A 14,776-nucleotide genomic window follows, 5' to 3' on the forward strand; every position below is an offset into this window, starting at 1 on the left:
AAAGAAATCCAAAATTAGACATCGGATCGAGTCCACATTTTACACACATGTTGGTGCTAACCTTAATGTCGTTCGATAAAAATTTCGGAAAATTTCGCCATTAGGGGGCGCAATAAACGAGGAAATTGTATATCTTCTACAAAATTTCGCCGCGAAAACGCCACACTGACTTCTCACTACTCCTACCACAGTCAAATCCTTTGTATCCACAGGTTCAGGGTAGCGTTTTGAACACATGCTTCGCGTTGTGCCGGCGAAACGCACATTTCTTGTTATACTTCCCCCCGTACTTGTGGGACTACAGCCCAAACCGTAAATGGTGCACACGCGCCAATTGCATGACTAGATCCAGAATCGGCACCGCTACTCAGATAACAAAATCCAGACACGCCGGCCACTAGGTGGCGCTATACCAAGGAATACGCGTTTGCGGCTATAACTCCCACACCGAACCTCCCAGAGTCCAAAAACTTGTACACACAGATGCACTGGAGTCTGCTGCATCTTTTGGCCTAGGCCAGGCCCATTTGCGTCTGGGAATATTTTTCGCTAAATCGCGAAAACCGCAAAACTGTTTTTTCGCTACTCCTCCCACATTTCTCGCCCAATCAACACCAATCTTTGCACACGGCATCTTCAGACGCACACGCAAAGAAATCTTAGACAGACATCTTTTTTTGATCCAACCTTCGACGACGAAACGGTAGAGTTTTGAATATTTGTTTATTAGCTAAATTAGACGTGGAAAATTAAAAATCCAAAAAAATCCAAAATTAGACATCGGATCGAGTCCAAATTCTACACACATGCTGGTGCTAACCTTAATGACGTTCGATAAAAATTTCGGAATATTTCGCCATTAGGGGGCGCAATAAACGAGGAAATTGTATATCTTCTAATTGGCCAAAGGAATGTTCTTCAAACTCAAGGGAAACCATCAAGGGGCAAACCCGAGCCTATATAGAAAATATGGCGAAGAATTATTAATGTGGGCGGGAGTTATTTGGCAAAGGATAATTCTCTTTGGAAAATTTCGCCACAGGGCGGCGCCAAAAAACGACAACATTGTCTATCTCCTATTTGGCCATGGAATGTTCTGAAAACGCGTTTTAGGCTATAACTCCCACACCGAAGCTCCCACAGTCAAAACCTTTATATCCACATGTTGTTCACGGTAGCGTTTTCAATACTTGCTTCGCGTTGTGCCGGCGAAATGCACATTTCTTGTCGCGTTGTGCCGGCGAAATGCACACTTCTTGTTCTTATACTTCCTACCAAGAAAGTGGTACCACAGCCCAGACCGTAAATGGTGCCGACATGCCAATTGCATGACTAGATCCAGGTTCGTGAAGACTATTCAGACGACAAAATCCAGACACGCCGGCCACTAGGTGGCGCTATACCAAGGAATACGCATTTGGGGCTATAACTCCCACACCGAACCTCCCACAGTCAAAAACTTGTACGCACATATTCACTGGAGTCTGCTGCATCTTTTGGCATAGGCCACGACGAAACGGTAGCGTTTTGAATATTGGTTTATTAGCTAAATTAGACGTGGAATATCAAAAATCCAAAGAAATCCAAAATGAGACATCGGATCGAGTCCAAATTTTACACACATGTTGGTGCTAACCTTAATGTCGTTCGATAAAAATTTCGGAAAATTTCGCCATTAGGGGGCGCAATAAACGAGGAAATTGTATATCTTCTACAAAATTTCGCCGCGAAAACGCTACACTGACTTTTCGCTACTCCTACCACAGTCAAATCCTTTGTATCCACAGGTTCAGGGTAGCATTTTGAACACATGCTTCGCGTTGTGCCGGCGAAACGCACATTTCTTGTCGCGTTGTGCCGGCGAAATGCACACTTCTTGTTTTTAATTGTTTTACATTTTTTTAATCTTTTTATTATTATTATATTCTCCACAGGAATAATTTGAAGACCGCTCCATCTAGCTCCCTCCACAGCCAGACACAGCAACGATCCTCCAGCTCCATTCAGGCCGTGAAGGTGGACAGCTTACTCTGAGCTGCTTTGGCCGTTTGCTGTTTGCTCAGCCTCCTGTTCCTCTCACGGATTTCCCCCCCGAGCCTGCACATCACAATTTTTTTTATTGCTATTGTCTCCAATAGAATTGCATGCTCAGGGTGTGAGCTGAAGAGGCTTTTGAACACCCCCAGACTGCCCAGAGCCCTCTCCATTTTTTTGGTGATCTGGGTGAGAGGCCAGAAAGCGTTGATGTTCCGTCCAAATTCCCCCTCCAAAAGCTGGATAGCAGCGAAAAACCCTTCCGAAGGCCTCATTAGGTTTGCCGTTGCCGTGTATTTTTTTGCCTCCAGGAAGGGGTGGTCCTCACTTGTGGCGTAGCTGTGGTCCTGATGTCTGGCACCCAACAACAGCACCTCACAGTGTGGACAGGCCTGAACAATTTCCTCCTTTTGAAGGACCCGGACAAGCCAGCCAGCAACGTAGAACAGGCCCTCCTCCTGGATGCAATCGCCAACAGTCTACAAGTAAGAGAATATACAGTGTTACATTGAATATGAGCATGATCATATGTGAATGTCTTCCATGTGATTTATGACTGCAGCGGTGTGTCAATGCAGTATTTTGTCTTGTTGAGTTGACCTGATCTTCCACAATGTCCGATACCACTGGTTCTTCATCCTCAATCTCTGTTGACAGGGTGGTAGGGAGGGCCATTGAGGTCATTGGAGCTGTTGAGGTGGAGGGGATTGCGTCCTCTGACATACTGGCTAGGAGGGTTGTCCCGTCATCCAGCTCGCAGTTTGATGCAGTCGATGCAGAAAGAGCAGGTTAAATGTTGGCTACACTCAAACCCCTGAGTGCAGCAGTGAATTCCCTCGCACTGGGATTGTATTTGTGCCCCCCTTTGCCCCGAATCAAGGAGAATAGGTTCTTAAAAAATAAAAAAGCAGGTGGTCAAAATCCTAGTTTTCAACAGGTAACTTTTTTATTTGCAAAGTAATTGTGTGTTGACCTACCTCAATGCAGTCCTGGTTCAATTTTGAGGTGCACAGATACTTCATTCCTGTATCTGTGCACCTCTTGTGGACAAGAAGGACACTTTTTATTGAGAGGCACAATCCGTGCTGGGAAGGAGGTGGCTTACGCTGAGATCTGGGGGGGGGGGGGGGGGGGTTGTTAGTGTGATCCTTAGCCTAGATGTTGATTTGGTGCAGTTAGATTGTTTGTCTTTTCTTTCTTCAGGAGAAAGAAATGGCTGACTGACCTGAACTGCCAGCTTGCCACCCAGCTGATGCATTCCCTCAGGAATTTCTCCTTCTCCGGTTGCACCAACTGGGCGTAACTAAGCCTGGTCGTAACTGCTAAGTAGGTCTTAGTTACGACCTGGCGTTAGAATGGAACTAACGCCGGTTGCACCAACGGGACTTACGCCTGGTCTTAACTACGCCCGGTCTTAGCCATGCGCGGCCATGTTAATGTTCCATGGTATGCGCATATCACCGCGTTGCTAGGATACCTCGTGACAACAGTTGTTTACTATTTTACTTGACATGCTGTTGGACACCGAAATAAATAATTCATTCGTTCACTCATTGTCATTCATCAATTGTGTTAATGCCTAACAATAAAACACTGCAAACTAATATAATTAAAATATGTATTTGTAATGTCTGGTTTACGACGAGCAGGCATTTAGACGGGAAAGGTTCTGTAGGAGAGATTTGTTTAATGTGTCGGCCTATATAAAACATATAAACATAGTTTAATAATAATAATAATAATAAATGAAATTTATATAGCGCTTAATATGGTACTCTCGCTTAGTTTAAACAACATTCACAACTGATTATAAGTTGAGAACGGACTAATCGGCCAGCGATATCTTCCCGACAGGCAGTCGATCTGTGAACACTGATCATATCGCCGGCTGTGCTTTGAAATGCAGTTTAGCGAAGCGTTGCAAGGATGGTGGTAAAGCTGCATTGGATTGGATGTAATTGCTATAGAAACAGCCTGGAATTTCAACTCTACGCCTGCCCCTGACCAGGCGTAGGATTTACGCCTGGTCTTAGTGAAAAGAACGCTAAGCCCAGTTGGTGCAACCGGTGTAACGGTTAGGTTGGACTTAGAACGCCAAGTTACGACCAGGCGTAGTTACGACCAGGCTTACGCCCAGTTGGTGCAACCGGCCCCTGGTTCACGGAGCCTAGGGGTCGTCGCCAGGGGTTAGAATCCTTGACTGATCTGCAAGTAGTATAGTTGTAGATAGTCGTAGTTAGTGGGGTCAAGGTAGGTAGGTCGTAGTTAATGGGGTGTAGTTAGTAAGTTGTATGTTTGTAAAGTTAAGGTGCTATTTTTTTTTTACATAATTACCTGGAATTTAGCACATCAAAAAGGTGATTTAATTTGGCTACACAGTCAGCTGTATCTTTTGCCTCTGCTGGCAGTCTCTGCAATGTTACCATCGCAGAAATGCCTGGATCACAACAGATACGACCATTGAATAGGTGGTCAGTGTCACATTACAATCTGCTGTTAGTAATTGAAGAAAAGCTTTTGAAAAAAAAAAAGTTTTTGAGAAGATGAAAAGATTTACCAGCAGAGACAGTGTGGCTGAACACCTGTGCAGCCAAACTGACACGCATCTTGGAAAATGCTGGCAGCAGAATGTGCTTATCAGTAAGCTTCGGGGCCATGCGAATAGTGTGGAGCTTGTCCAGCTCATAGAATTGGCTGATGTGCTTCCAAAGAACCGTTTTTCCTTGTGTCTAAGGATGTAAATACATATACCTGTATATGTGAATCATTGGGATATCTTGTATGTTCAGTACGAGTCCTTGCAATTGTGATTGCTTTGTTTACTGGGCTTACCTGTAGGGCATGTTTGAACAGGTTGTTCCTGATTGATTTCAGAAGGTGAGGGACATCAAAAATCACAGGAACCCTCTGAACCCCCACCAGGATACAGTGGGACTCCTCACCTCCCAGAGGGTCCAGGCTAGCCCCAAGGTTACGCACAGCCTTCACATTAGGGCTTCGCTGGTCACATATTACTGCCTGCACCTTTGAAATTGGTTAATACATTGTTGTCAATACAAGGTTGGAGTTAATGTTCATTTGTTCATTGTTAATGCTGCTATTTAAAAAATAAATAATAATAAAACTCTTCGCACTACATACTGTCAGCCCTATATGATGTAGGTGGCGAATGGCATCCTTAATGACGGTAGCAATATCATCTGCTGGCATTGAAGATGGGGAAAAGAAGTAACCAACCGTCTGTTGAAAGACATGCTTTAGGTAAATGTGTTTGAATATACACGGCAATATCATAACAAATGTTTTTCTAAGGTATGGCTTGCCTGCTTCCATTTCCCCATAATGCCCCTAGCCATGACGACCATCGCTTGTTTTGCTGCAGCCCCAGATGAAGATACACCATAAATGGCATCGTTCTTGCGATCATAATCAAATTGTTTTTTGATTGACATCTCGTCCAGGACGAGCGTACACATCCTCTCCACAGGGGTCATGGTGGCGGCGATGACTCCCATTTGGGAGATGATTCCCTGTAGGAAGCCAGGCTGTCAGGAAATAAAAGGTTAATAATCAGATTTTGTTCAATCTTAAAATTGTGAAACTGGTCGAAGTTGAGTAGTCTTATTTAATAAATTCGTATTTACAGAGAAATATCCCACACGTGCGCTAACGTAACGCCGAAGTGTCCTTCCAGAAGGAAGCGAGAATATGGCCTTCATTTGTCGGTAGGCCTTTGGGCTGCTGTGTAACAGCTGCAGCCCTAGATCCTTCATGTGTCTGTTGAACCTTCTCCCTCTGTCCTTTTTCCCTGCCTCTGACAGTTGTGCCCTAATGAAGTTCCGGCAGCCCTCAGGACACCTCTGGAGCATCTCCTCCATAATTTCATGGGGACTACGAAAGAACAAGGTGGTGTTAAAATGCAATATGCATTCCCTTGAATGAAGTCTTGATAATTCTAAAGGCATATTTTGTTTATGTCTTTCATTGACATTACTTGGATTTTGGCATGCCAGCTGGCTTCCTTTTCCTGCGTCTTAGCCTTTGCAGCCTTGCAAGGCGTGCCTCTAGTTGTTTTATTCTCTGAAATAACAGAGATTGACTCTGCTTAGCTTTTGAGGATCGAATCAGTCAATATCAAAGGATCAGTTAAAGTTATTTCATTCAATGTAATGTATGTAAATGTTATTTCAGGGGACTGTCTTAATTATTTGTATGTTGGTCTTGGTCTCAGTTATGTTACCTTCTTTTTTTTTTCGCCTTTTAAGAGGTGGGGAGGCAAGTGGTGGCGGGTTGTCGCAATCCACCAGTGTGGGGATGGCATCTCTGGTGAGTGCCACCTTTCCGTTGTGCTATCCGAAGCACACACAGCACAATGTATCAGTAAATCTATTAATTTTTATTATATTTAATTTAAATTCTCATTTCTTCCAATATGCACAACTCACTTTTTTAAGGAAGCATTCCTCAAAATGCAGTTCACAGACAACGTAGCCCCCCTGCATTAACTCCTCGTGTGACATGGAGTGTCTGAGGTCACTTCGCCTCATGTTTATGGGCCATTTCTTTCTACTGAAATAGAAACCTGGATTAGAATCATAATTGTAAGACTGCATCAACTTAGTTTACATCAGTAAACAATTTCCTAGAGAGCAGTGTTCTGTTGTACTCCTCCTCATGCCTCTTCCTTTCTTGATCTCTACAGTTGGATCTTGATGCTGTGGCAACGGACAAGTCTTCTTCCTCTTTTATTATATTGTTGTTCCTCTGTCCTTTTTTCCCTGCCTATGTTCAGTGTTGTTAAATAATTTCTCTTATTTTTTTAATTATTTACTATGTTACTGTTCTTATTGTGTTCTTGTGTGATGTTTGAATAAACTTGCCTGTTGCAATGTTGGTATGTTTGTATAATTACTGTTATACAACTGTTACTGTTTCAACGTGTCCTAGACCATACTTCTCATTTAACAAACATGTTTAGCTTATAATGTGTTGCAGGGCAGAGCAATTATATTCAATGGCTTAAAACAAACCCATCTGTAAAGATCACTGAATGCATAGAAATCAATGACAAGTGGTGTAGATGGTTTTCCCTCTGTGCAAGGTCATTAGCCCAATGCCTACAAAAAAAATAACTACAGTAATAGCAGATTTTGAAGTTGTTAAATCGTTAACAAACGATTTGTATGGGACACTCGGTTAAGGTAATTTAAGTGCTTGAGTCTCGACACTTTAGAGAATGTCTAGCGCGCAACTTGAATAAGCCATGTGCGATTTTACCCGGGCTCCAGCGCAACTTTCCCTACCAGGTGCAGCCTCAGGAAGCCTAGGACCATTCATACAGGAGCAAGCAAGAACTTTACCTTTTTCTTTCCTTGGGAAAATCTATATTATGTTCAATATAGATTTTCCTTGGAAAAATCTATATTGAACTTGCGGAATCTACAATAAAATTTGCGATATTTCAACGACAAGCAGGTGAAAGAGGCATATTTAGCCGTCTTGGCCCATTGACTCCCAATCATTCTGGACTCGCCCGCGATCACCCCCAGTGGATGTCTACTGGAACTACAACCAAGATCGGTACAATGGGGCGTATAGGGAGTGCCCAGGCTCTTCGTAGACGGGCTCTGGGAAAGCTTCGTTCACTTGCATGGGCCCTTCACAACAACGCCAGCGTCTTCAGTTGCTAAGCGACGTCAACGTCTTTGGATAACTATTTCTCTGCTGATCAACACTACGAATGGTAACAAATAAATTGTACAAAGACACCTTGTGAAGTAATCTTTTCGTTTGGCAAGTAGCCGCTCATTATCGAAAATAAGCCCCTTCGAAGCACCTCCGTTTCGCGTCGGTGTCCCGATAATGACCGGCGTTCTATTATCCATTAGGCCTACTTAACATCAATATTACTCTGTATTTGGAAGGAAAAATAGCTTTATTTTTAATTACAATATTATGCTGCTGTATTTTCAGAGACCCCCACAGATATTTGAGTTTGATGCTTTCATGGGAGCCAGACCTCTCTCTATGGCAGCAGCTTGGCACGCCCGGCGATTTCACCTTCTTATCTCAAGTTTCCTGTGTAAAACCGAGGGGGTCAAATCCCCCGTTCATCACGGCACGGGCTTTCTTGGTTCACTGGGGAAGGCGGGGCTGCGCACAGAGTCTCTGACCTCTTTAGAATAATTTGTACTCCCGAATGTTTAAAAAAAAATTATAATGCAAACAATCTCAACAAAAAACGCCTGCAGAAATTCTCAGACACCCGCTGGTCTCAGCATGATGCATGTCTAGTAGCCTATGGGCCGGTTTCGGAGACAGGGCTTAAATCAAGACTGGAGTAGGCCTAAATCAGACTAGTTAATCCTGGCTATTTAAGTGGCTTGCATGAACTATTCTACATACAGTTGGTTCACTGACACCACACAAATCACCAGTTTCACGATGAAAGATTCCACATACCAAGAACCTCAAAGTGATCAGAACTTGCAGTTGATTGGACACAGGCCTTCCTATTTGAGACAGAGAGGAAAGTCTAGGCTCAAGCAAAGTAATTATCTCCAATGCATTTTCCTTGTGCATACGAAAGCGGTCTCGAAAAGTTATTTCATCAAACTGATTCAATGGATCACTCCTATCCAGCAGTATTCGTCTGGCTGGCCTTTGTCGTGCATGTTGGTCCTCATTTAGATATTCCAAATAGTCCATGCTCCCAAACAATCAAAGCTCAGTTTCACAAACAGTAGCCTAGCCTACTAAGCGGGAGTTAAACCTGCCTCCTTGGCAGATTAGTTTAAGCTTCAATTCAGTCCAATTTAGTCCTGGAGTAGCTCTAATGCTCAATTTTGCAATCAGCTTTGTTAAATCCAGAACAGGCTTAATCCACGACTATTTTAAGCTACGTCTGTGCAAGTGAATTTCAGTTAAGCCAGCTCAAACAGCATTTTAGTCTGGGACTAGGCTTAAGCCTTGTCTCCGAAACCGGCCCTATGTGTTCTGTCATTGATCAATATGAGGACATTTTAACCACAATGGTTGAATTAAAATCAGAGTAACCACTGTTTTTGGTTGCGAAATGGCTCAAGCTGGGCATTCCGTGGTATTGGATGTGTTTTAATAAAACGCATCCAATACACGGAATGTCTGCTGGTGACGCCACTGAGGCTATAGTAGGCTCACGATGCTCTTAGCGTCCTACGAGTACCCCTGGAGTCCTCGTTAGCTACGAGCGTTTTCACGACGTTCGCTACCAACCATGCTTTCGGGAAACGTTGTGAAAACTGTACGATGCTCGTATGACGCACTTCACATTCCACTTAGGCTAACGATGCTTTCGGGAAAATGGGCCCTGAACATTGGACTTTATGCAAAACAAATCTGTTTTACTGTTGCTTCACCTGATATTCCCACATAGTGCTCTTATTGAACCTATTCATCTGCTGACAGTGTAGATATCCAAATAAAGTATATTTGTGTGTGTCAGTCTCTCTGTATGTTGAACAGAAGTTTGTAAGATTGCAGTCCATGTAAGTGTGTGTGTGTGTGTGTGTGTGTGTGTGTGTGTGTGTGTGTGTGTGTGTGTGTGTGTGTGTGTGTGTGTGTGTGTGTGTGTGTGTGTGTGTGTGTGTGTGTGTGTACTTGTGTATGTCTGTGTCATGCCGGATACACAGCCGTTGGATAAGTCTCCTCCTCATAACGGTAGAGAAAATAAATATGGAAAGAAAGATAGGGAGAGAGAGAGAGAGAAAAATAAAGAGAAACGAGCAAAGACGATTTTCATTTTGTTTCCCAAAAGTTTTGCTCACACACACCTATATATTTATATCCAGACCCACACACATATGCAGAAAAATATACACACAGACAGAATATGGAGATCCCTCATGGGGAAATTCAAATCTCGCGAACGCCTAGAAGACTAACCGTAATTTGTATTTCATTAGAGCGGGAATAAAAAGAGGGACTGATACAAAATACTCTTTCTTATTTTACAATGCTTGTGGAGGGAAAATTAACAATGCTGAGTAGTCTTTACTTCCGTGTCATGTGCTCGGAATTGTCTTTCGTCTCTCTCTCTCTCTCTCTCTCTCTCTCTCTCTCTCTCTCTCTCTCTCTCTCTCTCTCTCTCTCTCTCTCTCTCTCTCTCTCTCTCTCTCTCTCTCTCTCTCTCTCTCTCTCACATACAGGTGTTTTTGCACATATTAGGTTTGCAAACATCATCATTTCTTATGGTTCTCTGGCTCCTCGTCGGTTGGCATGTGCTATATCATGTGTGTGAGCCGACGCTGGGCCAAGTGCACGGTCAGTTGGTATTTCGTCAGCCCTGGCTTTCAGAGATGACATGCAAAACAAATGTGTTCTGGAAAACACATCAGCCCTGCTTTTGTCAGCCTATGCCTGCTCATTTGATTTTTTGTGACGCACTCAATACGCAGTCATTTGTAAACCCTTGTCCTTTGTCTATAAATAAGGGAGATGCAGCTCAGATATTTTTAATCTTATCACATAACAGAAGTTACATACTATACCACTATTTTGTGTTTCCCACATTTTGTTTTTCAAGGAGAATTTCCCTGTTTAAAGGGACCCTTCACCCATTTGCATTAAGCTTTGTATCATTAGAAACCCACTCATATTATTGAAAGTTCTTGCATCATTCCCTCATTTTCCCCTGAGACGGGAGAGATCCGTATCTACCTCCAACACTTCCTGCTTTAAATGACGCAAAATGATGATTTTTGCATCATTTAAAGCAGGATTCCTTCTCCACCATGGCCGAGAATCAATACAAGGGTCCTATTTTGCCACCATGGCCGAGAATCAATACAAGGGTCCTATTTTGCAAATCCGCACCCGCCCGTATCCGCGTATTGCATTCCGCACCCGTCCAGACCCGCTATAAATTGATACAGACGCCCCACATTACACTCTCTGGTGTTGGGCGGGTGCTTTAGATTGCTGTGCAAAAAAAGCCCATCATCCACCTTGGACGGTTTTAGTTGACTCCTCTGCTCCTGAATAACATATCCAGCACCAGAGAAGTCTCGCTCGCAATCGCAAAACCCGCGACCGACACAGTACATTATTTTTCACCTGTTAAATCCAAATTGTACGGGTCACTGATTGGCATTATGGTAGTTGTCGTCTTTAATCCACAAGCGCCAAAAAGTAACTGTCCGTCTTTTCTCGGGCAAGAAGGCACCAAATTTATGTTACTATCCGACTACATATATGACCCATTTTCAATACAGATTCATGTTGAGACATGGATCAGTATTGAAAGTGGGTCATATATTTTGACCCACTTTCAATTCGTGATCAATCAATCATAGCTGTCCCTTTAGCCATCCCTCCTAGATTGGTAACATCTGTTAACAATATTATTTGGTTAAATTACTTCCTTGTACCGATTCTGCCTAGGTCCATTTGGCATGCGAGTGTCTGCCACAAGTCAGTTTGGAGTTTGTGGATAACAGAACATTCTGTTATCCACCATCCAAGTACTTCAGAAAATGCCTAATCCCAAGTGCCATATTCCCAGTTCTCAGCTGGCAGCCAGCCTATGCTACATTCTGGTCTGATTGTCTTGGTTTAGTTTGATCTTGTTTTGAACATCACACAACAACCCACAGTTCATGCTCATCCATTCATACACCCAGGATTAACTGACTTTATGTGATGTGAATCCTCTTTTAACGACCGGTTATTCATAACCTTCAGCAAACTGCTACTAAGCTCTAAGTGTGCTGCAATGCGCATACGTTCACTGGGACATTGATGTTATGGGATGATGTTGATGGGGCTAAACTCTGTGTATAAGTTGTTTTCAAACCTACATAAGGGAACAAAACCTGAAACCTCGTTATTTACTGTGTCCATTGGTTTTCCCGGTGCAATAGATGGCAGCTTTTGCTATGCAAATTCGTGAATTTATGTCCATAGTGTACCTTAAACGAATAGTCTTTTACCAACCTCAAGTAATAGTACAAATCAATGTATGGCATTATGCGACCCCGTTCATTTCAATATAATATATGACGTCTTGATACTTAATAAGACAGCTGTTCGCGTGGTCAACTCCCAGTGGAGTGGGTCCGTCTGTGCCTTAGTCCAGCACAGCTTCAGCGCTTCAAAGCAGGGGATGTCACTCATGAATAATGAATCTGTCTCTGCCTGCAACGCACAAGCACTCTCACGGGAGAATGACACACCAACAGGATAATGGCAATCTTGCACAGGGGGTAGGTTGCTGCGACTGCAGTTTGGTGGGGGGAGGGAGGCCCCAGGGATGATGTCATCATCTCATTTCAAAAGAGGTGATGTGTCTGAGCGCCCCACTCTGTAGTTCCCTCCTGTCTTCACTGCTTCAGGGGGAGGGTCATCCCTCGCAATCATGCCGTGGGAGTCTGCTCTGGTGTTGTTGTGATTAATAAAAAGAAGGTAAACAGAGAACGTGAACCATGAATGTTACAGACAATACATCACACATAGGATGACGCACAGCCTTCCATAGGGCTTACTTATTGATTTGTGTGGACATCCGGTACTTCAGACATACTGTAGTGGTTTAGATGCACAGCCTACAAGTTCTGGTTCATGTGGAGGACTTCATATATCATACTCAGCGTTTTCTGTGGACCTTCAGCCTACATGTTGGTGTTGAAACTGGCTGAAACTGTTTTTTGTCACGAGGACTGTTGAGTGGGAAACAAGGAACCTCTTTCTTTTGTGATATGATTGCATCATCTCAAGAATTAAGAAATAATACAAAGAAATAGAGACGCTGAAGGAAAAGCCTAGCCGGCTAGTGCCAATAAAGAGGCCCATTTATAACTATAGAAACAAATGGGCTGGGGAAGATGTACTGATATGAATGACGCAGACTTAGGGAACATCGTTCTCAGTCATATAAAGAGGGATCCTGTGTACGTCAGCAGTGCTCTCTCTCTCTCTCTCTCTCTCCTTCTCTCTCTCTCTCTCTCTCTCCTTCTCTCTCTCTCTCTCTCTCTCTCTCTCTCTCTCTCTCTCTCTCTCAAAATCCAACAGAGAAGGCAAAAGGAAAACTCAAAAACAGGTAGATCCTCATCAAAAGTCCAAAACGTCATACCAAAGGGGAAAATCGGAGTGGGCTGCCCTACAAAGGCAAAGTGCAGTAACTACGTATTTTGTCAAAATTGAGTTCAGACTGAAAATGGGTTTTATAACACCTTCTTTGTCTTGAGACAAAAACTATTTTTCTTCCTATAAAGGTATTAATTGAGAGTATCACCACTATTGTACCTGAAACAGGTTTGGCCGGCCAGTATGAATACTTTGAAGGCATTTTTCTCAGTTTCAATGTTGGCGTAGTTACTGCACTTTGCCAAATCCAGAGGGCAGGCAAGCGGTCAAAACACAGGGGATCAATAATAATTTCCAATACAAGACTTTAGCTTCGGTCAGAGTACGAACATGGCACATCAAAGACTAAGCACTGAACATAGGCAAAAGCAGGGCTTAAATACATGGCTTGATTGGTCATGTGACCGGAGCAACAAGACACAGGTGACAGGGCTAATAGGCAAAGCAAGGGGACAGAAAATACTTAAATAACACATGTACGGCCACTTGATGCCGCCAAAGTCCAAAGTGCAAAAAACATTATTCAAAACCATGACACTCTCCCTCACTCTTTGTCCCTGTCTCTCTGTCGCTAATACACACACAGACAAACGCGCACGCACACACACACTTAGCAGGCATTGTGGTCTAGTGGCCTACTAAAGTGTTGGGTTGCTACTGAAGTAATGTAACACAGTTATTATAAGGCCTGTACAACAAGGTTGCATTTTGAGAGAGGGAGAGAGAGAGAGAGAGAGAGAGAGAGAGAGAGAGAGAGAGAGAGAGAGAGAGAGGGAGAGAGAGAGAGGGAGAGAGGGAGAGAGAGAGGGAGAGGGAGGGAGAGAGAGAGAGAGAGAGAGAGAGAGAGAGAGAGAGGGAGAGGGAGAGGGAGAGGGAGAGGGAGAGGGAGAGGGAGAGGGAGAGTCAAGTACGATGGATTGACATGTGGTATCAGGCGCTGCGTATCTTCAGTTATTGGAACTCTTGATTCTCACTAAAAGGTTTCTGACTGACTGGCTCATTGTTTATTTATTTCGGCTCTGTCAACAATTATTAATAAGGCATACGGTACAAAAATGATACTAGATCTAATTTTCGAAAGTATGTTTTGTAGGAAGACACATACCCATACATTTTAGGTAAGGAAGGCAATTCATTTTGTCCTATTTGTTGATATTCTCTTTACATCCCGACAGCAATAAATCAAATACTCTGACAAATGATTTTCTTCATTCAGTATCTTTGGGTGATTCAAGCTTGATTAATGAAATAAATGGACATAAATTCGCTAAGATCAGGTAGCTCTTGACATCCAATCATCTCAGACAGGCCATCCAATTATTGCAGGTATGCAAAACTAAATATAAATTATTTGATGGATTTTACAGATACCATATGCATAATTTTTTTGCCACAGCATTTGAGATAAGAAACATAAACTACAAGGCCTGATATAATGAGAAATTAAATATTACAAAAAATGCTTTTAGAATAAATTCCCTATCACTTAAATCCGCTCCCATATTTCCCTTTAATGAAGGATAGTTCATCTCTTATAACTATTGGGTCTTAATTCTGTTTCACTGTGCACAATTTTGTTGAAAGGTATGACGTCACTGAATGGCATCACTCACCTTGCTGC

General features: G+C 43.0%; 1 protein-coding gene and 1 long non-coding RNA gene across 2 annotated transcripts; one reads left to right on the forward strand and one right to left on the reverse strand.

The window, feature by feature from the left end:
- Positions 1–4,126: 4,126 nt before the first annotated feature.
- On the reverse strand, positions 4,127–5,390 carry LOC115555886 (uncharacterized). Its single transcript, XM_030372929.1, has 5 exons — positions 5,358–5,390; positions 4,867–5,058; positions 4,592–4,763; positions 4,369–4,471; positions 4,127–4,239 (listed from the first exon to the last, which is right to left on the reverse strand). The coding sequence occupies exons 1-5, from the start codon at positions 5,388–5,390 to the stop codon at positions 4,134–4,136; spliced, it is 606 nt and encodes a 201-aa protein (XP_030228789.1). The 3' UTR covers positions 4,127–4,133.
- A 111-nt stretch (positions 5,391–5,501) lies between these two features.
- Positions 5,502–6,793, forward strand: LOC115556324 (uncharacterized). The gene is made up of 4 exons (XR_003978966.1): positions 5,502–5,596; positions 5,856–5,940; positions 6,300–6,360; positions 6,737–6,793. It is a non-coding gene; the product is annotated as an uncharacterized LOC115556324 (long non-coding RNA).
- Positions 6,794–14,776: the final 7,983 nt, after the last annotated feature.

This window comes from Gadus morhua, chromosome 12 (assembly GCF_902167405.1).
Source record: "Gadus morhua chromosome 12, gadMor3.0, whole genome shotgun sequence".
Lineage (NCBI taxonomy): Eukaryota > Metazoa > Chordata > Actinopteri > Gadiformes > Gadidae > Gadus > Gadus morhua.